The sequence below is a fragment of the Dermacentor albipictus genome, chromosome 9, assembly GCF_038994185.2.
Source record: "Dermacentor albipictus isolate Rhodes 1998 colony chromosome 9, USDA_Dalb.pri_finalv2, whole genome shotgun sequence".
NCBI classification, from domain to species: domain Eukaryota; kingdom Metazoa; phylum Arthropoda; class Arachnida; order Ixodida; family Ixodidae; genus Dermacentor; species Dermacentor albipictus.
Genome location: NC_091829.1, coordinates 103,337,697 through 103,362,702, shown reverse-complemented (window position 1 = coordinate 103,362,702; position 25,006 = coordinate 103,337,697). Strand labels below are relative to the sequence as shown.

At 48.6% G+C, this 25,006-nt stretch overlaps 1 protein-coding gene across 3 annotated transcripts in view; it reads right to left on the bottom strand.

The window, feature by feature from the left end:
* The window catches only part of LOC135896810 (phospholipid-transporting ATPase ABCA3-like), a 316,329-nt gene that overhangs the window by 207,625 nt on the left and 83,698 nt on the right, over nt 1-25,006 (bottom strand). For all 3 annotated transcript variants that reach the window (XM_070525178.1, XM_070525180.1, XM_070525179.1), the window contains exons 5-6: nt 13,770-13,922; nt 5,779-6,016 (exon numbers count right to left, since the gene is read on the bottom strand). In XM_070525178.1, coding sequence (XP_070381279.1) covers nt 5,779-6,016; nt 13,770-13,922 — 391 coding nt within the window. The remainder of the gene's footprint in view (nt 1-5,778; nt 6,017-13,769; nt 13,923-25,006) is intronic.

Genomic DNA, 25,006 nt, shown 5'->3' with positions numbered 1-25,006 from the left:
AAGTCAACCCGCTTTTCAAGATATACCACACTTAAATCCTGGTGAAGGCAAACAAGGTGTAGATGGAACCTATGCTTTGTCATCACATTTGCAACTGTTCCGAATCTGCACCCGCACTCGTTGGCAACCTGTCGGATGCTGAGTTCTGGCACCAGCGTCCCGTACGAGAGAACGCCTATTTTGAGGACTTCATCGATCTTTTTCCTAGTCTATTCCTTATGGTGGCATGATCGTGTTGTGCGGAAGCGTTGAAACATGTTTGCGAAGGTTGGCCTACTTTGAAGGGGACTCTGTAAGTGGCAAGCCGCGTGCAGCTGACAAAGTCTTGCCATTCGTCGCAGTTATTGCAAGCACCGCGTCTATTTTTTTTTCCGTGGAATACCTCGTCCGGGTCGAAGCAGCCATGTCAGCACAATGGGTAACTGAATGTGGTTGTTCAAGCGAAGCTCCTATTGGCTCACAAGCTTCGGTGGTAATGTAGTCACGCAAAAAAAACTTGCTTCCATAGCAGAGCAGTAGCGAGAAAGCGCATACAAAAGTGCGGTTTGATTGGTTCCGCACTCACGCCACGCGCGCAACCAATCAGAGCCATCTCGCTTCCGCCGGGGAGGGAAAGGACAGGAAATGGTTTCACGCACGCTGCCTCCCCCCCCCCCCACTGGCTTCATTTCCATTCATTTCAGTCTCAGAAAACGGATGTGATCGCCATACTGCGTGCCCCGGAGAAACAGGCCTCCTTCGACGAGCGGCGGCGAGAAATCCCACGTGAAAGGGCTTGCCCTGGGCGCGACGATTGAGCCGCTGGAGCGGCCCGAGCTTAGGAATTCCGACAGAAACGAGAAGATGATCCCGAGATGAGGGAGCGGGAGGCCAAAGCCATCCGGCACCGTTACCTGTGGATTACGTAACCCCGGCGAAGGTCACGTGCATGCAGGACAAGTTTCGCTTACCCCATCTTCGAAGAGGTGGTCATTTTTTATTGTATTCCAAGAGATCTAACGCCTCATGTAACCCCTCATGTAATGTCCTGTCCAGGGACCATTGAGGTATAATAAATGAATAAATAAATAGATGCCGCTATGGCGTACGCAGTATTGTAGATGGCTGCGAATCTAACATGATGAGAAAATCGTGGTGCGACGCCAAGTCGTACAAAAAACATCCCAAAAACTTATCTTTCATTATCGCCCTTATCAGCACAATGCATAGTGTCCAAGCCACATCGAACAGTAGTTCCTTCACTTCGCCAGCCGAGAGTGAAAAAGGAACAGATATCACCGTTACCTATGCATCCACCCCATTGTCAGGCTAAACGCCGCACGCAACAGCCGCGACACGTCAGGGAGAAGCTTCGCGCCGATGCTCGCTGTCTTGCATGCATACGCATGCAACAGAAATGACAACATCCAACTAGATGTCTCGCAACACAAACATGCTAGAAGAATTCTGGCAAGTGGAGATGTGTGGAAAGACGACCGCCGCTAACTGTTCAATATGAACAGGCTCGCTCACAGCAGCAACCAAAAAGTTCCTTATCCAATCTGACGTTTTCCGCCGGCGGACAACGATAATTATCTTCGCACATGGTGTCCCCCTGGCCACATGGAGAGGTGGACTTCATGCATCTCGCAGCGCCTAGTCCTAAAAGGAAACTGGGAAATCTAATTTTCATCACCCAGTATGTTGTGATGGCAGTGTCAATACGCCAATCACGAGGGTAGGCAGGCACTCGCAATAGCCAACTGTTTGTCCATCACTTCACGTAAAGACCGAAACCCTTACCTTTAGCAAGTTACCGCACGTGTGTATGAGTAGGACAGGTTGGCGCTGCCATAGGGCAGAGCAAGCTCAGTTGGATCACGTGTTTTCTTTTTTCTCCTACTGTGCAACTTCTCGGTTAATGGTCACCGTGCGTGTTGGTCCTCGTTATTCTACTTCTGCGCATGTCTTGTGTGTTTACGTGGCGTTAACATGATACCGGTCGTCGTCATCATCGTCAGCCTGTTTTTATGTCCACTGCAGAACGAGACACCCTCTTTCCGATTTCCAATTAACCCAATCTTGAGCTAGCCGATTCCGACTTGTGCCCGCAGATTTGATAATTTCATCACCCCAAATACTTTACTGCCATCCTCGACTTCACTTCTCTTGGCGTTCCCTAACTTTAATGGTCCACCGCTTATCTGTCCTAAGCATTACGTGGCCTGCCCAGTTCTATTTTCTTTCTCCTAATGTCATTTTCAACATCGGCTATCGTCGTTTACTCTCTGATCCACCCTGCTATCTTGTCTCTTAACGTTATGCCTGGCATTTTTCGTTCCATTACTCCTTGTGCTGTCCTTAACGCCTTTTCAAACGTCTTATTGCCCCACATATTAGCTCCGCAAGAACGCAATAATTTTATGCCATTATTTTCTACGACAATAGTAATCTCCCAGTCACATTTTGGCAATGCCTGCCGTGTCCACTCGAACAAATTTTTTATTCTTCTCTTAATTTCGTTCTCATGATCACTGTCCCCAGTGAGTAATTGACTTGCACATACTCTGAGGATGATTGGCAATCATGAACTGTCGTTGACTTGCCAGGCTATTTAATACTGCATTTGTTTTCTCAATTTTCATTTCCAGCGATACTCGAAATTTAATTTTCAACGATACTCTCACAATTTCTCGGTTTAGGTCCTGAGTACATCTTTGAATTCACCCCTGTGTTGCTGAACAGGAATAATATCACCTGCTTCACCTGCGAAACTAAAGTTGTTAAGTATGCACCACTGATTCTTATTTCTAAGCCTTTCCAGTCTAACAGCTTTAACACATATAAGGATTCAGTGAATGCAATTGCAGAGGTTGTTGTGCAATGTTACCTGACCCCTTTCCTTGTATGTAATGCCCTACTTTTCTTCTGCAGTAGCGAGCTAACTGCAAAATGCTTGAAGAAATTTATTTCCAAATATATTCACGTACGTCTCCTCGCCTCCTTGATTAAAAAATGCCTCCATGACTCCTTATATCCCTACTGAATCAGAGGCCTTTTCATTATTTGTGAAAGCCCTGTGAAGGTGTGGATTCCGCTCCGCCAATTTCTCGATTATCTGATTTATGACATGCGCGTCATTCGTTGTCGAATATCCTTTCCTGAAGCGAGCCTGTTCTCTTGGTTTATTGAAGTCAATTGTTGACCTCATTCTGCTGAACCGGTATTAAACGATGAAATGCAAATTCTGCAGTTTTTCAGGCCAATACAAAGATCTGATTATGAGAGACGCCGCCATTACTTCGACCACCTGAGGTTTGTTAGTACGCACAGAAGGCGTCGACCGAACATCGATCAGACAAGCGGTGTACTTGGGTGCCCCACCTTTCGGGTTACAGTGATTCACGTTTATTCCTGTTCCAAGCGAACTAACCCAAACAAAATCGTTACCAACCTTTACCCTGCACAAGCACCTATGTACTACTATGGTTAGGTGCCGGTGCATGTTTTGCTCTCAATGCAGTTTGTTTTGAGTGTTCGACGTCTGTCTGTGCCAGCACTCTTTTACGTCATTCAGTTACAGTGTACACATTTGTGTGCCCGATTACTTTTGCCATTTATATCCCCGATTGTGGCAAGAAAAAACGAGCGCACTATCTTCGGGTGAAATGAACCCTGCAGGCATATACCGATTGGCTTCACTACACTCGACGTACCGGGTTCCTCAGAACCGAAACGCCGGTGACACTAGACAGCTTTAGGACTGCGCCATCACGATACGTACGCAGCACGCAAGCGCTTTGCGAAACGTAGCAGCGCTTCCCATGTCAGGGCTTTTAGTACTGGGAAATGCCTACGTACGTAAGCGGGCGAGCGTCCTTAGACGTCGGGGGCGTCGAAGCACATCGGCCGCGTCCGCCACCGCGTCGACCCATCGGTCGAACTATATTGTCCATTGCACTCGCGCCCTCCAAAACAAACGAGAATCGCGAGAGCAGCACGCAAGGCTCCCCACGTACGCACGCAAGAATCGTATGCGTGCGTACGGGGCGACCGCGTAAGGATCACGTACCGTTCGTGTTGCGTTCTGCACATGCGCAATTTGCAGAACGTAGCGATCTTATGTACGCAACGTACGCAGTACTAAACCGTCTAATAAGGGCATCGGCCAAGGTCGACGGTGATGAAACTGTCATGAAACTGTGTTTCATCATGAAACACAGTTTCATGATGAACGCCGTTTTGACGGTTATGTGACGAGGCGTTGCAAGGTTGCGAATGAGGCTTAGACGCAAGCGTATTTACCTGGAGATGTAAGAGTAAAAAAAAACTTGAAGGACGCTTAAGCTTAGCCTTGAAGGGTGGAACGCGATAGCGTTATCGCACCTCGTTCGCACCGCCTACTAGTTCGCTCGGCATGCTCTTGATCCACACAAAGACGAAACGTGCGCCTGAGCAAACGTAACGAACCAAAGAACTTGGTGTCTCGGAGGGAGAAACGATATGCGCGAGCGAAACGTCGTGATCGGCACGGACAGCCGGGCCGCGACGCGCCATGAAGGCGGACGCGATCATGGGGCTGTCGCCTCGATGGGATCGTCCTCTACCTCGCTTGGGAGCACGCCGCCGACGCATGACTCCTCGCCAGCAGCACTGCACACATACCAGGGGAGGCTTTCCCATCAGACGGGCTACTGCACAGCGATCACGTCAGACGCGTCCCGCATCGGACGCTGCACCTAGGAATCGTGCTGTGAGCGGAAAGAGGAGCCACATCGCCAAAACACGAGGGTTCGACTGACGCACTCTAGAAGTTGGAAAGGGACAGAGCGAGAAAACTTATTAAACGCAAGGATATTGGGGCATCCTCGCACCGGTCCCCGCGCGGCCGCAATGCGCTCAAACGAGACGAAGGGGAGAAGCGGGCGAGTGGCGCGCCACCTGTCGGGGCAGCGCCATACATTGCGATGAGGGGGTCTTCTGTGTTTGCCGCAACATGGCACTGCGTGTGCGTCAAGCGCAGAAGAAATGTAGCGGAAACGTACTTCGCTACGCGTTTGACTGCGACTTCTGTAACTTAAATGCTCATAATTACCGATATACACCGCAGTATAACTTGCTACGGCACGTTTCTAAGGTAACATCGCATTTATTATAGGCGATTTCGTCTCGATTTGAAGCATCGAGCTCATGGCTGAGTGGTAGCGTCTCCGTCCCACACTCCGGAGACCCTGGTTCGATTCCCACCCAGCCCATCTTGCAAGTTATTTATGAATTGCCTTCTGCCATTTTTCGCTCACGGCCAATGCCCCCGACGCCGACGACACCGGCTTTTCTGCGACACGAGCTCCTTAACGCTGTCGAGTTAAAGCTTTACGCAGACATTGACTGTGTTGTAGTTTTACATGGTCCATTGCTATAGCCATTCCACCGTCTATGATAACGTGGACGCAGTACTGAGTAGTAAGGAATTAGATGGACAGCCATCCAAGCGTTCGCCACGGACGGTGGCATTAGATCCCGAACGTGAATTTTCTTTCCTACGCCGTATGCTGCCGCACCATAAGCACAATCTGATAGAAAAATTACACCGAAATCTTTAGTGCCTTTGTCATTCCAACGAATGGGACTAAAATCACAATTCATCTAGCGCGAAACTAGCGCGAACAACTACAGAATCTTTGCAAAGGAAATTAGCGGCAGTGCCTCACAAATTTTAATCACTGCCATATTCGGCGATCATAAATACCGGCACACTTTGATAGTCGCAGCTCACGACGGCACTGAACTTGCGCTCACCTTTCGGGAACACCCACGTGATGAGTATAATAAGCAAGTTGTATTGAATCTGAAACATGGTGAATGATATGATCACCAGACCCAGGTCCATTCCTTCGGCGTACGTATGTCCGTCGTATGGTACCAGAAACAAAATTGAGATGGCAAAGAAACTCTCGATAAGGCCAATAATGAAAGCCGTGAGGAAGTGGCCCCAGAAGAATTCGGCGCCAGTTAACCCCATTACACACTGGTGTACCTGGAAAAGAAAACTGCGACCTGTAAAGATCCCAATGACGCACTTCTTATGGTCGGAATTCTCTATTTGGGGCTCTTTCCTGCACATTTCATTCCGTCCAATCTGTACACTATCAAAGAATTTTAATACTTTTAAAGGCTGCATGAATAGAAACCAAGACTAAAGAAAAGATGCAGAAGAAACAAATGATATTGCTACTGGTCGCCCAAAAAAAAACACTTATAAGCGCTTCGGTGCTTCAGAAAAGTTGCCGTTTCATAACTTTGAAATTTAGCGAATGTCTCATGAGTAGGTGAGTGACGACCGTATTAATGATATGATAGAAATGCTTAAGCGATAGAAAAAAAAATGCGAGCTCAATTGTTTAATGTTCAGCCTTCAATGAAGCGTAGAACGTAAAAAACGCATGCATGCGTTTTAATAGGAAACACAATCAACAAGTGTTTTCCTTGGTACATAGATGCAAGCAGAAAAAATTTTACCTTGCGCACGATTTTAGCTGTAACTAATTGGCCTGAGCAATTTCAACCCTCCGTCCCTGGCAAAGAAATATGCCTTATTTTGTGGTTTCAGAGATGTGAATTCGATGCCGTTTCCCGACGAATCTGGCTGAATGTCCTTACATTCCCATCATTTTATGATAGCAGGCCTTATAGGTATCCGTGGGTTTTTAACAACTTTTATAAGCACCGCGTGAGGACAAGCCACACGGAATCACAGGCCTAGAAATTTATTCCTGTAATTTGAACTCTTTCGTCCCGAGAATGCGAAGATTTTTTATTTATTAAGAGTTGCTACATGATGGTGTATATTGCCTGTAAGAAATGTGTGCTACAGTAAAGTAGTTGATGGGCCAGTTGAAATACTTTAAGCCGGTTTCAATCTACTACGGACAAAACCGAAACGAAAAAGTCAGCGAAACATTTCTACTCTTTCCACAGTTCTGGCTATCCCCATGTTTTTCTCCCTAGCAAATAACAAAAGGATAGATATTGAGCATCTCCAAATATGGTTCATTTGGTAGGTTGTAGAACACTATAATGAAGTCCTTTGGTAGCCTCTCGGCGGGTGTTTAATATATGTGAAATTCGTCAGGCGCAGAACTGTAGTTTTCCGCACGACAGGCGAAATTGCCGGTATCTGATGGAACTGCTTGCAGAAATGGTCGGTTGTTCTGGCAGTTTCTGCTGTGTGGCGCCCTCTGTCACGTGTCTCGTCCAGATGTGTTGGTGAAACGGCTACGTATAACAGTAAAACAAAACAAGCTCAACTGCAACGATTTCTGCCGGTAGTTTGAGGTATAACAACATAAATGGCAGGCAGAGCTGCCAGAACTTTTGGCAGGAGGAATCACGAAGCAAGCCACAGGCGTTGACCATCGTGTAGGACTTGTTATCGAAATGTGCCACGCTTTGACTAGAACACACAGGCGTGTGAGTAGCGCAAGCTAAGACGTTCGAAAGAGCGCACGGATTCATGGACCAGCTGGAATATGCTAAGATAAGGTTTTCTCTTGGCTTTATTAGAGAATATCGTTTTCGTCAAAAACACCAAACGGTTTACCTATGGAAACGATGCTGAGCAAACTATGCCTTTCGGAAGAAAAAGGTATGATTCCCGAATTCATCCATTTGCGCATGACCATCAATTAAACACGAGAAAGTCCTAACAAACATTACTCACCGAATAAACAAATACTCGCACGCATGTACAAAACATCATTTCCACACCCAGTGCTGCAGTAGTTCTTTTTCCCTTAGTGACAAGAAAATAAAATCCTCATCTTCAAGCCTTTGTTAATATCCTCTCGCCGGAAATGTTTTTGGCAAGCCTTAGAGAATAAAACGGCGCAGACATGTTTTATTTTAGGGAATTTTTTCGTCTGTGCATGTCCTATCTTTCTGTTAAATGCCAGAATACGTGAATACCTGCCTGCACTTGTAATAGTTATTTTCGAGAGTCGCAGCATGTAATAATAAACTAATACGAAATAAATATATTCGTATATGAGCAAAATGCTGCTTTTGCAACATTTTCGTACAAAATACTGTTTCTTGTTCTAGTGCTTAACTGTGCATTTCTAAGCGTGTATTGCACTGCTTTATTTCATGTATTTTCAGCCACTGTAAGCTTCTATGGGTTGCGGGGGACGGGGGGGGGGGGGGGGACGGGCAGCCAGCTAAGGTGCACTGCGACACGGATTTTAACGCGAATAGCATTATTTGCCTACTTCAGCTGTTTTGGCCCTATCTGTCAAACTTCTTACGCGAAAACAGCTGACACAGTTGTCTACCTGCTTGTACCACTAGGTATGTGATCCTAGTCAAGATGCGTTGTGGCCTTTCCGTTGCCGTTAGTAGCTACGTGATACCTTGCTCTCATCACCCCGTCCTTGTCACTCCTTCTCTCCCGACCCCCTAGTACAAGTTACCTAACAGCGGAGCCATTCGGTGTGGACACGTGGTAGTGATGACTTCGTGGTCGTGGAATCGCCGTCATTCTAGCGTTGTCATCCGACACTCGTCATGCCACCGTCGTCCTACTATCCTCGTCATACACACCCCATGCATTCGTTATCACAGCGCCATAGCGATGCGGTCGTGGCCGCTCAATCGTCGCCATTCCAACTTCGTGAACTGACACTCTTCATGGTGCCGTCGTCACGCCTTTTACTCCGACCCAATGGTCCAAGTTGTACATTTGCTTGGGCCGACGGCCGTGATATTGCCATCGTCGTGGTTCCAATTTTGCCTTCCGTCTCTTGTCATGCCGTATCAATCACGCCATCGCCATCACGCAATCTTCCTCATGCCGTCGTGGTCACGTGGTTGCTTTATCATTGTCATCACTTCAGTAGCGTAATTTCATTGTCGTCATGCAGTGGTCGTAATAGCGCCTTCCCCGTTCCATTCACGCCTATCTTCGTTTTATTTCGTCCTTCACTGGCAATTAGGCCTCCCTTGTCATGCCCTCGTCGTAATGCCGTCGTGGCCACGCCGCCATCACTGTCACTCCAGCTTCGTCATCCGAATCTCGTCGTGCCGTCGTCCTCACACCATCGTAATCATACAGGTTTCATGATAGAATCACCGTCAGCACATTGTCATCACACACTCGTCGTCATTTCACTGCCCTCATTATGTTCACATGCCATCATCGTGACTGCATCACCGTCATACATTCGTGGTCATGCATTAGTTGTCATACCGCCTGCGGGATGCCGGCACGGGTTGGAGAGGTGTGCCGTCACGAAGCTTTCCAAGCATATAGCAAGAGCTTATCGCAGATATTCGGGAGACTCCTCCAGGAGCCTCATTTTCAGCCCCCTTAATGTACCGTACGTTGGTTGTAATGGATACTTGGCTAATTGACGAAGCTCCCAAGCGACCTACTTCGAGAAATTAGGTGGAAGCACGTACACAATCTTGTGACCCCTGAGAACATGAAACTTTTGACCTTCTGATGAGTGTCGGAAGTGTTGGGTGGTGGCGTAGATGGCGAGAGTCTCGCGGCCGAAGACTCTGTAGCTTATCTCGGCAGGTTAAAGATTTCGCGCGAAAAATCCACAGGAGGCCACTCTAAGTCAACGAGTTGCTGAAGCACCGCTCCGATGGGCACGCTTAAAGTACCTACTACGATTCGAGTCGGACCCTGAGCTCTGGGATGCGTGAGTAGCACCGCATCTGTGACGGCTTTCTTTGCAGCCACGAAGGCGGCTGTGGCTTCTGAAGTCCACAGAATCGTCGCAACGGGATGCTTTTTTTCGCGAAGAAAACTTTCTCATTGCACGAGCGTCACACAATGAGGTATGAAAACACGTCTATAAATAGATGAGCCCCAAACACTCGCGCAACTTGCGTAGTGTTGTCGGCTGCCAAACATTTTGCACTCTTTTAACATGAAAGGGCATCACACGAATTCCCAACGGAAATGTGCGATGTCCTACGATATGCGGCTCCGAAGCCCCGAACGCACATTTCTTGGGATTCAGGCAGACGACCTATTGCTGCAGGCGTTGGACTAATTTATGCAGGTAGCACTCGTGTTCTGCCCGAGTAGCTCTCGCGACAATATGATCGATCTAGGCGAGTGCAGTTGAAACACCGCGCGTCACATCTCTAATAAACCGCTGGAAAGTTTGAGCTGCGTTGCGGAGCCTAAAGGTAATTTGCAAGTATTACAACAGACCAAATGGGGCTGTCATGGCCGTCTTAATAATCTCTGCGGGCTCTATGTGTATTTGATGGCATGCTTTACCTAGGTTCACTTTTCTGAAGATACTGCAGCCAGCTAGCTTAGACGCAAGAACCTGGATCTGAGGTAGCGAGTAGCTGTCGTGGACGGTGTGGGAGTTCAGGGCGCGAAAGTCCCCACCAGGACACTAGTCTCCTGAGTCCTTCGGTACAAGATGCAGTGGCGAAGCCGAACAGCTGGATGACAAGCATGTCGTGAAATTATCACTCGGCCATTTACAATCGTCCGCGTCGCCTATTTGGCGACGCCGACGGGCAGCGACTGCAGCGCCACGTGTAACGATGTGATAAGTCACCATGCTTAGGTGGCTGGGTAAGGTTGCATGGCTTCCTGAGGTCAGGGAACACAGCGAGCAGTTGCTCAAATGGGGAACTAGGGATCAGTGAGCGTACGCCAGTGCGCGCAAAATCGCAGAGCAGTCCTTAGGCGGAGAGATGGGTTGCGCTGTGATTAAGGTGAAGACGTCAAATGCCAACACCCAAGTCGTATTATTAACGAAAGACAGACTCAATGATGGCCTCGACGACGTCGGCTGTTATTAACACGCACTGAAACGTGCGATGCAGGCCCAGGCCAACAGTCAATGAACTGCGGCCGTACGTGGCTATCGCCGAAGAGTTGCCGGCACGTAGCTTTCGTGTTGTGGACCTAGAGCGCTGATCCGCGTTGTTAGGAGGTTCCCCACTTATTCTGGCTCCCACATCCAAGACAAACTTCGTCACGGAGTTTCGGCACATAAACATAAACATGCGATCAGGTGAAGCCACGAAGTCACATGCACCGTCAGTGATACCGCTGGCCGTTTCCCCACTAGCTACAAGGCGGAGTTGTTTTTTTGTTTCGTTGTGCTGGAACATCGTGGTGTACCAGCACATTGGAAAAGTACTCGAACGACGCAAGGAGTCGTTGCGCGGATAACGATGCCTTGGGCGTAGAGAGTTCTGGCAAGGTTACAGATGCAGAGCGCCTATCATAGCAGCGAGTTGGTATATGCGTTCCTGTAAGCTCGAAACAGCAGAAGTGTCTAGGGTCTTCAAGGCAGTGGTTACAGAGGGAAAGACAACCTCATAGACGTTGTCAACCAATGCAGAGAGTCAATTGAGAGACAATTCTTCCGCAGCAGCTACGACGAGGCGGACGTACCAAGGCATGCGCTACAGCAGGAACAACTTCTTGAGCAAGGTGCCGTGCGTGCTGATGTCCTTGTCACACAAAAGCCACCGCATACTGCTGAGCAGCTGTGAAGGCCGCCGGTCACCGAGCTGTTCATGGGTGAGGAGCTGCTGGAGCCGTAGACGCTTGCTAGGCATTGTGCGTTCCAAAATCTTCTACTTGAGCCGTTGGTAGGTTGGTCGGTATTTGTTGGTAGCCGCTCGGCATTAACATCGGCCACCTCATACACCACGTCTGATGACAGGGTTGAGAAGCGGTGGTAGTACCGCGTAACCTCCGAGGTAATGCGGTGAATATGCAACTTCGCCTCCACCTGATCTAACCGCACTTCTGTGGTATTTCGGTGAGGCGGCTGCACGCGGTTTTGGAAGCTCCACGTCCGCCTGGCTTGCGCGGGAGGCGGTTGGAAGGTCGCTTGCTCGTGCACGGCCGAATGAGCTCATGTCTCGTTCCTGAGTCACTACTCAAAGAAAGGCATACCAGGACAAAACGTCTAACCCCAAAACCTAACTCTCAGCCATGTCGTGGTCATGCGCACCGGCAAACTGTGCATCTTTATTCTCTTTTTACTGATACGATTGCTAATTCTGCGGGCCTCGACAAGCTGTCGAATGTTGGCACAAGTGTATTTCTGGGAGCTTCAGCTAGTATAAGGTTCCTTACATTGGTAGCATCATCACTAAATAAACTTATTTGCAGCTTCAAAATGAGGGTCTAATAATTTGTACAGATTTGCTCTGTGACAATTTTTGCTTTGTAATGTTTTTTGAAGCTTGACGCCACCTGAAAGAACATTTTCTTCTTCCTTTATTTGTTATTTTTTATTGCTATTCTTGTCGGCTGTTTCAGACGGTAGACCCCACGCTATCTTAATCGTGAACGCTGCTGTAATTTTCATTTTCTGAGCTGGAAAAAACGAAAGAGCACATTCTTTGGAAAAAAATTGTAACGTGACGCCAAATTTGCCCTTTCCTAAGCAAATAAATCTCCCTCCTCCATAAGTCAGCGCACAAATGCACGGTGCTATTCATGCTTTCCTACTTGAGCCTCCCGAATGTCTGTCTTCATCGAACACCAAAGCAGGCAAATAAAGAGCAACCAAATATCCTGGTGTCCCTCTTGCGCTGATTTATTGTGCGCAAATATTGAAAAGATTCTATTTCTTTAGTTAGAAAGGTTCTACGGAATTTCTTTTTGAAGGAACAAATTCAATGTCGACATCTGATGTCTTAAATATGGTCTTCGAATAGCTTATTCTATTCATTTTAAATACAACGAAAATTCAGTTTCCAATCATGAAATTCGAAAACTTGTACTTATGTATGAGTTTGTGGTGTTTCAATTTATGACAAAGTGTTATGCAATAATCTACGCAATAAATTGTTGGATAAAAAAGCGTTGCACATCGCTCTGCATCATATAGGATGTCTTAATTAGTTCCATATACTGCAGTCCTTAATACTGCTCTCAGAAGAGCGTAAGAATGCGCCATAGCCGCAGGACAACACATGCAAACACAAGATGTACATTACATAAATGCACGCTATGGGAGCATAAAATGGTATTTAAGAATTTCTTCACGAACACTTAGTGGCGTTGATTACTGCACATTCTTTCGAACTTGCAAATTTTCGGCTTCGCTTCAATATTGAAAGGTCGTTTTTTCTCGAATATTTGTACTCGAAACATAATTATTATTTCAACGCCTTTGATACCTGTGATTATACAACCAAATTAATTACGCATAGAGCATGATATCTGGTGCAGATTTCAGCTATTTGCAACTAAATTATTGATGTTTTTTTTTCTTCTAACAACTATGGTCGGTGAAAGATCAAAGACTCAGTGCAAGCTCCATCAACCAAAACGCATTGCATCTGCCTTTCACTTCTGAAAGAAACCCGAGCCTGCACGAGTCCACTCAAAGATTGATGACCTTGCTTTGCTGGTGCAAACGGTGGGCCAATTGGAAAATGAAAGGTCGTTGTATATTCTTAACACATTGCTTTTTGCTAAACATTGATGTCAGAATCGTCTACAAAGTTTGTCAAGACGTTCCTGTTACACGCCAATACAAGTGACACAAAGAGAGAGGTCTGTACGGAGAAAGGAGCCTTTTTAAACACGCAAAACCGCTTGACGTCACAAAACATAGTGAAGCTAGTTGGCTTGCACATCTATGCAAATTGTGCATGGCTTGAATTACGTGCGCACGACTTTCATTTTTGGGCTGTCACCGGCTGCAGGGATGCCAGCATTTGCGTAACATAGATTGACAGCCCTGTACCACGCATGCCATTAAAACTCGGGAACCACTTGTGCTTACCGCCGTGCCACTTGTAAACTCCTGCTGTATTGCGTTTATCCGTCGAATCATAGGAACAATGAACGCAAAAGAAGTAACCGAAAAGAGGCCCATCTCGTAATTGGCCATTTCGAGGCCCTCGAACACCCAACCGGGCATGACATCAATGCTAACCTGGGTAAGACAGAAAGAATCAAAAGTTAGCGCTGTATTCGATAGAGGAATGTCACTGGCCATAAGATGTAGGTAGTATGGTCGCTCTTAACACAACGTCAAATTTGGAAGCAAACAAAAATCTGTGTCTGGCCGCAATAGTACTTGTGGCACCAAATGCATACTTGCGACGTCAAATGTATACAATATAATATGCTACATTCTTTCATAAGAAGACTTCCTGTTTTATCAAAATCGAATTGAGCATGCATTATATACAGTAACGGGGCCCCGAAATGCCTGTTCTTGAAGAGTCATAAGCGCCTTTTAATTACAGGGGTGCCTTTCGGAGAGTAGGCTAGCGAAGAATTCGTTTACAGAAAGGCCTATTACGAGTGTAAATACTACGTGCGCAATGTTTACCTCTGTCGTTGCCCTGATTATCCTCCGTCTCGAAAGAGCGGGTCAATAGCGATAGCAATACCCCACTTACTGCGTTATGTTTCAGTTTCTTTCTTTCTTTTTTTTCTAAAAGAGCCAAATCCAAGAATTGAAACTGGGCTAAATTTACGAGTACTATAACGCATACACAGGCACCCTTCATTTTTAAAACATTTTAAATAAAATAGGTCAATACTCGATTGGAACGCCGACTGAATAAAGCAGTCACCAATGAAAGATTAGTTAAATGACAGACCTGTTCGAATCCGCGTGAGCCACATCCGCCTAACCAATGGCTGTGCTCCACGAACACCTCGTGAGAGGGCTTCAACGGAGCCAAAGACCAAGAAACCGCTGCCGACTGTCCGAAACAGTGTGCCTAGTTCTATGAAGAAACATACGTTCTAAACATCGAGCCGTCGTTCTTTCTACGTACACTCGTCACTATGCTCATGCAAGAGAGGACGGTGCCGAAGAAAGAACGTTTAGGGTCCTAAGTCTGTCGCACAAATATTGCCAAATCGTTCATGCAATGCCATTTATACTTTTTCTGGGCAGCCAAGGCAGGCACCAAAAGGAATATTCGAATCAAGATAAGCCCATTACTGCGTGGCATATCTACCAATACCAAATCTAAATTTTACTACTGAATGCCGACTGTAGTAGGTTTCCTGCATTTCAACTACAACGCAGCTTTGAGATGCTTTGATGGCACGAGCACTCTGACACAAAGTTTCCTGCAGTAGGTTTGACCATACTGTCAGTAGCAAACAGTTGCCTGCTTTTCCCTCCCGCTTAAATTGAATATGGTTCGTTACAAGAAAACTCTCGATATGGATGCGACATTTTCTTTCCCCGCAAACTGAAAGGTGCTGTTTGCTACCCATAATTCCGGTCGCCCTTACTATAGCAACGTCACCCTAACAGATAATGTACGTGCCGCTAGATTTTCTCATGCCGCCTCGAATTCTGTGGCTCTACGGCAATCGCTCAACCTCGCTGGTTCAAGCGAAGCGTCATCGCGTGCTCTTGCGTGCAATTACGTCAACAGCGCTCAATTCACCCGGTGGTGGATGTCCCACTCCCCGCGTGGCACTGTGTCTCACTGTGCGCCCTATCGTTGCCGTTTCCCTTACCGCGGTACTAAAACCTCTCAATGTTCAAAAAGCTGCGCCGACCGTTTTCCTCCTCCTTCGTTTCACTTCCCCGTTCGGTACGGCCAGCGCAGCCTCGACAGTGGCAGTCGCGTTCGAGCCCTGCAGAGCAGTTTTTGAAGTGAGATTTTGGTTCGTCGGTCGGTAACTGGCCTAATCACAGCACGGTAACGCCGTGCTGTGATTGCGCAATAAAAAAGAGGAAAGCAGCATTATTTAAGGCCTTAATCGTGAGCCAGTTGATTGTTCGTGTTACTGAAGCACGCTGCATGTGCACGCGTGGTGCTCAAACACACCGTGAATACCAGAGTTTCGAGGTTTGACTGCGTGAAAGTATGTGAACGCGGTTTCGTGGGTTCGTTTACGTGCCTGCTCGATACTTTTGCTCGACCGGCGCGCGAAATATTCCAACAGTTTGGGGCCGGCATCGCCTAACACTGGGCCGCTTCTGCTCTGCGTCTTCTACGGATGTGCGTAGCTGACACACGGGTTCTGGCGGTCAAGAGCAACGTTTTCACGGGTAGACGGTATTCATAATGCGAACAACGTACCGGTACTTCTCGCAGCACATGAAATCGTTTCTTATTTATTTATTAGAGCGCAGGAGGTTGCAATTTGATAAAAATAATGAACTTGATGGGAAAACTGATTAGTGGTTCCGCAAGCAATTATCACCCATCCCCGCCCCCCTTTAGAACCAGCAACACTTTTGTTGGAGAGCTAATTTTATATCTGTATGCTGCGTGCGTCTGCATTCTTTTGCGTTGTAAGTTTTCGTAGGGAAGCGGTGTCTCTATAACTAGAACACCATATACACAGGAAACGATTCTCGGCTTCTACGTGCCAAAACCACGATCTGACTTTGAGGCATGCCGTAGTGCGAGACGCCGGATTAACTTTGACAACCTGAGAACCGTTGACGTGCCGAATACCAATGCACTCGACGCGGGCGTTTTTGCATTTTGCCTCCATCGAAATGCGGCCACCACGGCCGCGATTTGATCCCGCGACCTTGTGCTTCGCAGCGCCACACCAAAGGCGCAAAGCCCCTGCGGCGGCTATAGAGACAAATTGAACAATAGCGTTGTAAGACCGAACTGTCCTCGAATGGCGTTCATAAAGGTGCTTATCACGGTCTCCGAGACGAGGAAAGTATACAGCACAAATTCACACAGTCCACTGAGCTGTCAGGCTCGCACAATCAATGACACCCGAAAGAAAAAGGATTAATTAATAAAGTGAAAAACAACAGATGCATTATTCCTTGTCGCGGCGCTGGTATGCAAACTTATGTAACTGCTCTACGCGCAGGTTCCACGGAAACTACGTCCGCACTCCATAATGAAAACCCTCGAAATTATTTCTCGCAAGAGATGAAACGCAGCGTACAGTACATATGATGCACGTGATACCACTTAATTGGACGCATAAAAAAGATATCGTTAAGCAGTAAAATTGTTAATCCTTATCAAGGGGCCTGTGGTATTTTGCGCGTTTTCTCTGCTATGATAATCCTGGGCACAACACGTGGGAGTAGCGCTGCTCATCCCTCAAAATACCAAAGACGCATCCGGCAGCAGCCGGGATAGAGGCGAAATGCAAGAGGCCGGTGGGCAGATTTCTCATTGGCGTTCCGTAATTCTCCTCGCACAGACGCGGTATGTTTCAGAAGTTGCCGGCCACTTTTCTCGCTGCTAGGTGCTTTGTCGTTGCGACAATAGATTAGATTTTTTACAGGTACTGCTCCAGAAAGGCACAAGTAACCGCTAACGGAGGCCTTAGGAGAGCACCTCAGATTATAATAAAGGGGGTGGCGCAGGGAAGCATCACATATAAAATTGGCGGTCCGAAACGGCGGGCAGCCGATATCGTGACGTCATCGCATGGTACTGACGTCGACATTGAGAAGATGGTTTCCTCTGACCTTTCACCTGTTCAAGCTGAAGCCCTTTGTCGTGTTCTTGAAGGCTATCGCGAAATTTTTGACTTTGACAATCGACCCTTAGGTCAAACGTCCATCGTGACCCATCGCATAAACACTGGCGATGCGACCTCTATTCACCGACGTCCATATCGTGTTTCTGCGTCCGAACGAGCTGTTGTCCAACAGGAAGTCGAAAAGATGCTTGCAAAGGACATTATCGAGCCTTCTTGTAGTTAGTCCCAGGGTTTCTCCCGTCGTACTTGTCAAAAATAAGGATGGCACGTGGCGTTTTTGTGTAGATTATCGCCACCTGAACAAAACCACAAAAAAGGACGTGTACCCTCTGCCACGCATTGATGACGCTCTAGACTGCCTGTACGGTGCCACCAATTTTTCTTCTATCGACTTGCGGTCCGGCTACTAGCAGTTATCCGTCGACGACAAGGACCAAGGGAAGACTGCATTTATTACCCCTGACGGACTTGATCCGTTCAAGGGGATGCCTTTCGGTCTCTGCAACGCGCCCGCCCCCTTCGAACGAATGATGGACTCTGCTTCAGGGGTTCAAGTGGTCCACCCGTTTGTGCTATCTGGACGACGCCATCGTTTATTGGCGCACATTTGACACGCATCTACACCGTCTTGCAGCGATTCTTGACGTGTTCCGCCACGCCTGTCTCCAGTTGAACTCGTCGGAATGTCACTTCGCTCGCCGCCAAATCACCGCCCTTGGACACCTTGTAGACGCCAGAGGCGTGCGACCTGATCCGGACAAAATTCGCGACGTTACGAACTTTCCTGTTCCGAAGTCTACCAAGGACGTTCGTAGTTTCGTAGGGCGGTGCTCTTATTTCCGACGCTTTGTGAAGGATTTTGCGACCATCGCACGTCCCCTTACCGACCTCTTGAAGAAAGACGCCCTATTTTCTTGGGGACCTAACCATGCCGCATCTTTTTCGCAGCTCACTACTCTCCTTACCACGCCTCCAATTCTGGCCCATTTTGACCCGTCTGCCTCAACGGAAGTTCGAACTGATGCCAGTGGTGACGGCATTGGAGCAGTGTTAGCACAGCGCCAGCGTGGACATGATCGCGTTATAGCCTATGCAAGCTGACTTCTATCACCCGCCGAGTGCAATTATTCAATCACAGAGCGCGAGTGCCTCGCTCTTGTGTGGGCTGTTGCCAAGTTTCGTCCGTACTATTACAGATGCCCCTTCTGTGTCATCACTGATCACCACGCGCTCTGCTGGCTATCCTCGCTCAAGGACCCCCACGGGACGACTCGCTCGCTGGGCGTTACGCCTGCCAGAATACACCTTCTCCGTGGTATATAAGACGGGATGCTTGCACCAGGATGCCGATTGTTTGTCCCGCTACCCCGTCAACGACCCGGCTGATGCGGACACCGTCGCTTGCGTTTTCTCTGTGTCCCAGTTGCTTGAAATCGGCAACGAGCAACGCCGCGACCCTTGATTACGAGCCCTCACCGACCATCTGGAGTCAACGCCTGGCGATGCCTTTCCCTGGATGTTTCTCCTTAAGGAAAGGACACTATACCACCGCAATCTCGATCCATACAGCCTTGAACTTCTGCTCGTAATTCCATCCCACCTGCGTTCGACTGTCCTCCAAAAACTTCAAGACGCTCCCCTGGCGGGACACTTGGACGTCTCGCGCACATACGACCGTGTACACCGTCGATTCTTTTGGCCGGGTCTCACCCGCTCTGTGCGGTGCTACGTTGCCGCTTGTGAGCCCTGTCAGCGCGGGAAGAAGCCCTCCACACCTCCAGCTGGATGTCTCCAGCCGATCGGCATCCCACCGGAACCCTTTTTCCGTGTTGGTCTAGACCTTCTTGGACCGTTTCCTCTCTCGGGCTCCGGAAATAAATGGGTCGCCGTCGCTACTGATTATGCTACGCGCTACGCAATCACCAGAGCCCTCCCGAGAAGTTGTGTTACTGACGTTGCTGACTTTCTGCTCTATGACATCATTTTAGTACACGGCGCTCCGCGCCAATTACTCACTGACCATGGCCGCAGCTTTCTGTCGGTAGTCGTCGAGGACATCCCTTTCTCCTGCTCGACTAAGCACAAGTTCAGCACGTCCTACCACCCACAGACCAACGGCCTCACAGAGCGCCTCAACCGGACCATCACCGACATGCTATCCAAGTACGTTGTGACCGACCACCACGACTGGGATCTTCACTTACCATATGTGACGTTCGCGTATAATTCATCGCGTCACGACACCGCCGGCTATTCACCATTCCATCTCCTACATGGCCGAGAACCCGCGTTGCTCTTAGACACTTTGTTGCCCTCGGCCACACGTTCAGCCACTGAATACGCCCGCGACGCGATCGCCAACCACGCACGCCAGCTCGCCGGCACCCATGTCAAGGCCTCGCAGGAGCATCAGAGACGCCTATATGATTGCCACCATCGCGACGTACACTTTACTCCGGATTCTCTGGTCACCCATTCGACGTGTGGGCCTTTCTGAAAAGTTGCTGACGCACTACACTGGCCCATACCGTGTGGTGCGACAAGTGACCGATGTCACGTATGAAGTCATCCCCGCCGACCTGTCAGCGTCATCGTCGGCTGCAAGTGACATCGTTCACGTGGCAAGACTAAAGACATACCACACACCTTTCACCGCAGATGTGTAGATTAAGCACCGGACCCGCCGTGGTTGCTCAGTGGCTATGGTGTTGGGCTGCTGAGCACGAGGTCGCGGGATCGAATCCCGGCCACAGCGGCCGCATTTCGATGGGGGCCAAATGCGAAAACACCCGTGTGCTTAGATTTAGGTGCACGTTAAAGAACCCCAGGTGGTCAAAATTTCCGGAGTCCTCCACTACGCGTGGCTCATAATCAAAAAGTGGTTTTGGCACGTAAAACCCCAAATATTATTATTATTATTAGATTAAGCACCGGGACGGTGCTTCTATTGCCTGGGGTGATGCTACGGGACAGCCGCCACAGTGTGGCAGCACTGAGGAGAAAGAAGACGACGTGGCCCCCGCTTGATATAGCGTCGTCATCTTTGCCAACGTTGGTCTACGTGTATATATTGTCACGTGGTCGTGACGTCAAAGAACACAGTAGCAGTACTGTGAAAGACAAAACTAGCTTTTATTGGGCGAACCTGTGCCATAGAGAAAGAAATTTCAACAAGAGCGGACACTCCCATAGAGCCCAGCGGCCGAATTGACTGTAGCGCACCAAGCGGATGTTGACTTCTTCCGGTTTCGGTTTCGGGCGCGCGCGTTTTGAACACCAGTTGGTACACGCCGCGCCGGCTCCGCTGCTCGGCATTCTTTTTTTTCCCCCACTTCTGCTGCACCTCGCGTTGCCTTGGCGTGGAATCGTTTCATTATTAAGTAGAAATGATTGCGATTGACCTTTACAAGACTGCGCCGAATCTGTCAGCTGCAATTTCATAAAGAAAATGAAAGACGTTTTCTGAAATGATGAAATGTTTATTTTGCTGTATATAAATGCTCGTTCCGGGCTTCTTCTGCATTCATCCAAAGTTGTGGCACCAGGTAAGCAGCAGTCGTTGCCGTACGATGCTCCACCGGATTCCATCAGCTGAAAGAAAGTGAATTACAAGCATGTATCATTTCGGTATATTGACCTAACAGGAGTATTGCGTGTAGAGGCGAAACGTTCGTAAGTGGTGAATGAGCGGCATTACAGATAAATTCACTTTTAGGTACATTTCGCAGCAAGGACTCCTCCCAAACAATGCCATAAAATCAGAACATCCTATTTTCAGGCACCCCTCCTTTCCCGGGCATTATTTCCTGCACTTTAAGTGCACAAATACACGGGTGACTGCGCGTTTCCAAAACAACTTGGCCTCAGTCGACACGATGGTACGCCAAGTACACAAAGGTGGCTACAACACAGGCTCAGCCAGACCATGTTACACGCTCGCAGAATGCCTTGTAATCGCACTCAAGTCAGACTCGTGGGTGCAAAGCCTGTTTTCAGTCGCTCAGAATACATAAATGTCATGTTCTTGAGCTCCTCCGGGTTATCTTTTACGCGTCCTGCCGGCGCATGCAACACTCCCGTGTTATCACTCTCGGCAATCGCTCGTCGCGTTTTCGAGAAGCGTGAGTACCGAAATAAGGTATATGTTGTTGCAGGGCTATAAAATGCGTCACAAACTTGTCCCACTAAAATTCAGTACACGCAAAACTAACTCGCTATGGCCAGCTTGCTTTTTTGCTAACAGCTTCACAACCCCAGGCGCGGCGAGCAAGCCTCAAGATATCCCAAAAAGTTACCAAATAAATTACAATGCTTCTTCGGGTCAGAGAATGCTTCACGAACTTCTACTAGTAAGATTCAGTACACGCGAAACTAACTGCGGCACACAGCCGAGCTGCTTTTCGCTAACTGCGTCAATAGGCCGGGCGCGGCAACCGTGCTTCTAAACTACCCCAAATATAACGACGTTAGTTACAATAATGTTGGGGGCCACAGAATGTGCAAAAACTTGTCTTAGGCGCTACGACGTTGTACACGCATGCACACGCGCAAATGCGTCACACGGCCGAGCCGGTTTTCGCTTACTGCGTCAATGAGCCGGGCGCGGCAAGCGTGCCCAAAAACTACCGAAATAAGTTACAGTAATGTTGGGGCTCATAAAAAGCGTCGCAAACATCTCCCAGGACGAGGCGTTAACTCAAATTAACTGCGCCAGGACGGCGGTGCTGTTTTTCGCTAACTGCGCCACTCGAACTAAGCCTAATTGTGATTAAAATGAGCTGCACACTGTCAAACACAATTTCTCACCTTGCCGTAGTCCAGTAGTGTAGTGGTGCCATGTCGAAATGCAGACAAAACGCAAGAGAAGCATAGAGAAGGCCGAGAGCTCAATAAAATGGGCTATATCCAAAACAGAAGGGTCGCCGAGCATGCGAGCTTCGCACGTACGACCATCCACGTTCACTCCTGCGGCTTGTCTGGCGCATGACGTATGCACGCGCGTCTGGCGTGCCGCTAGCTTCTTGCTAGGCAACGCAACAAAAAGTTGCAAAGTATAAGTTCATTCACACGCAAAACTTTTTCACTTTTAGTGGGAACGAATTAAAAAAATTAAACGTTGTCTGGAAGTTTATGTCACATTCTTTTTTTCTGATGCTCGCGTCAACTAACCGTTGTTGTTGAAACTAGGCGTGACGTGTTTCCTGTTGCCAGTTTTTGAAGAGTGTCCCCTCTTGTTGAATTTCTTTCTCTATGCCTGTGCCCACAAAACAGGCTACACTTAAAGCACAACAATAGCGGCGAACACAGTCGGCGATCGTCGTAAATCTGATCAGCGGGTCAAGCGCGTCGGCTTTTATAGAGCAGTCTTCAAATGTTCCAGACTAATCGTTCGGACCCGCGTGCCTTCCACAAAGTTCTACTCCATTCGCGTTACGCGATGAAATCAGATAACACAAGGTTCGGCGACAACAGACAGCCGGGTAGAAGCATCGATAACTTTCCAGAAACGTCGGATACATGCAGGTGCGTACCGCGCTGTGCGATAACATTTGTTAGGCGGCAAAACTTGTCGCCCGATAAAGACAAGTACACGTGTCAATACCCCCCTCTTAAATAGCATCGACCCGATGCTGCAAACAAACGAAAGTAATAAATAAGCACTCATAGCAAAGAGAAAAAGAAACAAAATAAGGAAAGTTCGTTAGCGTTCGTAAAATGGTTTAAGACACACCACGTGGACCACTTCAGGTCGTGCGCGACGTCGCTGCGAATGCTAAATGCCGTCTGGCACGACCTCATAGTCCAGTGCGCCAATACGTCGGATGACCTTGTAGCGTCCGAAATAGCGTCGCAGTTTCTCGCTCAGTCCTCGTCGGCGTATCGGGGTCCATACCCAAACACGGTCGCCGGGCTGGTACTCGACGAAGCGTCGTCGGAGGTTGTAGTGTCGGCTGTCGGTACGCTGCTGGTTTTTGATCCGTAGGCGGGCGAGTTGTCGGGCTTCTTCGGCGCGCTGGAGATAGGTAGCGACGTCAAGATTCTCTTCGTCAGTGACGTGCGGTAGAATGGCGTCGAGGGTCGTCGTCGGGTTCCTGCCGTAAACCAACTTGAACGGCGTGATCTGTGTTGTTTCTTGCACCGCCGTGTTGTAAGCGAATGTTACGTACGGCAGGACGGCATCCCACGTCTTGTGTTCGACGTCGACGTACATCGCTAGCATGTCGGCGAGGGTCTTATTCAGCCACTCCGTAAGACCATTCGTCTGCGGGTGGTAGGCCGTTGTCCTCCGGTGCCTTGTCTGACTGTAGTTCAGAATGGCTTGAGTGAGCTCCGCTGTAAAGGCCGTTCTTCTGTCGGTGATGAGGACTTCTGGGGCGCCATGTCGCAGCAGGATGTTTTCGACAAAGAATTTCGCTACTTCGGTGGCGCTACCTTTCAGCACTGCTTTAGTTTCAGCGAAGCGGGTGAGGTAGTCCGTCGCAACGACGATCCACTTATTTCCGGTTGTTGACGTCGGAAAGGGTCCCAACAAGTCCAACCCCGATCTGCTGGAATGGTCGGCAAGGAGGCTCGATTGGCTGTAGTAATCCGGCTGGTCTTGTCGGTGGTGTCTTGCGTCGCTGACAGTCTCGGCATGTTCTGACATAACGGGCGACGTCGGCGGTCAGGCGCGGCCAATAATACCTTTCCTGTATCCTCGACAGCGTCCGGGAGAATCCAAGGTGCCCAGCGGTTGGATCGTCGTGTAGGGCGTGCAATACTTCTGGACGCAGTCCTGACGGGACAACAAGAAGGTAGTTGGCGCGCACTGGTGAGAAGTTCTTCTTTACGAGTAGGTTGTTTTGAAGCGAGAACGAAGATAATCCTCGCTTAAATGCCCTAGGGACAACGTCGGTGTGCCCTTCCAAATACTCGATGAGGTTTTTCAATTCCGGGTCTGCTCGCTGCTGTTCAGCGAAGTCTTCTGCGCTTAAAATGCCGAGGAAGGCGTCGTCATCTTCGTCATCTTGCGGCGGCGAGTCAATGGGGGCGCGTGATAGGCAATCGGCATCAGTGTTTTCGTCCGGACTTGTAGGTTACAGTGATATCATATTCTTGCAGTCTTAGGCTCCACCGCGTCAGCCGTCCTGAAGGATCCTTTAAATTCGCTAGCCAACACAAAGCGTGATGGTCGCTGACGACTTTGAATTGCCTGCCATATAGGTACGGGCGAAATTTCGCTGTAGCCCAAACGATGGCGAGGCATTCCTTTTCGGTTGTAGAATAATTGCCTTCCGCTTTTGACAACGACCGGCTACCGTAAGCTATCACGTGTTCATGGCCATTTTTTCTCTGGACTAGCACGGCACCGAGGCCTAGGCTACTCGCGTCAGTGTGTATTTCAGTATCGGCGTGCTCGTCGAAGTGCGCAAGTACGGGCGGCGACTGCATGCGTCGTTTGAGTTCTTGAAATGCGTCGGCCTGCGGCGTTTCCCACTTGAACTCGACGTCACATTTAGTTAGCTGTGTCAGCGGCTCAGCGGTACGTGAAAAGTCCTTGACAATTCGCCTGTAGTAGGCACACATGTCAAG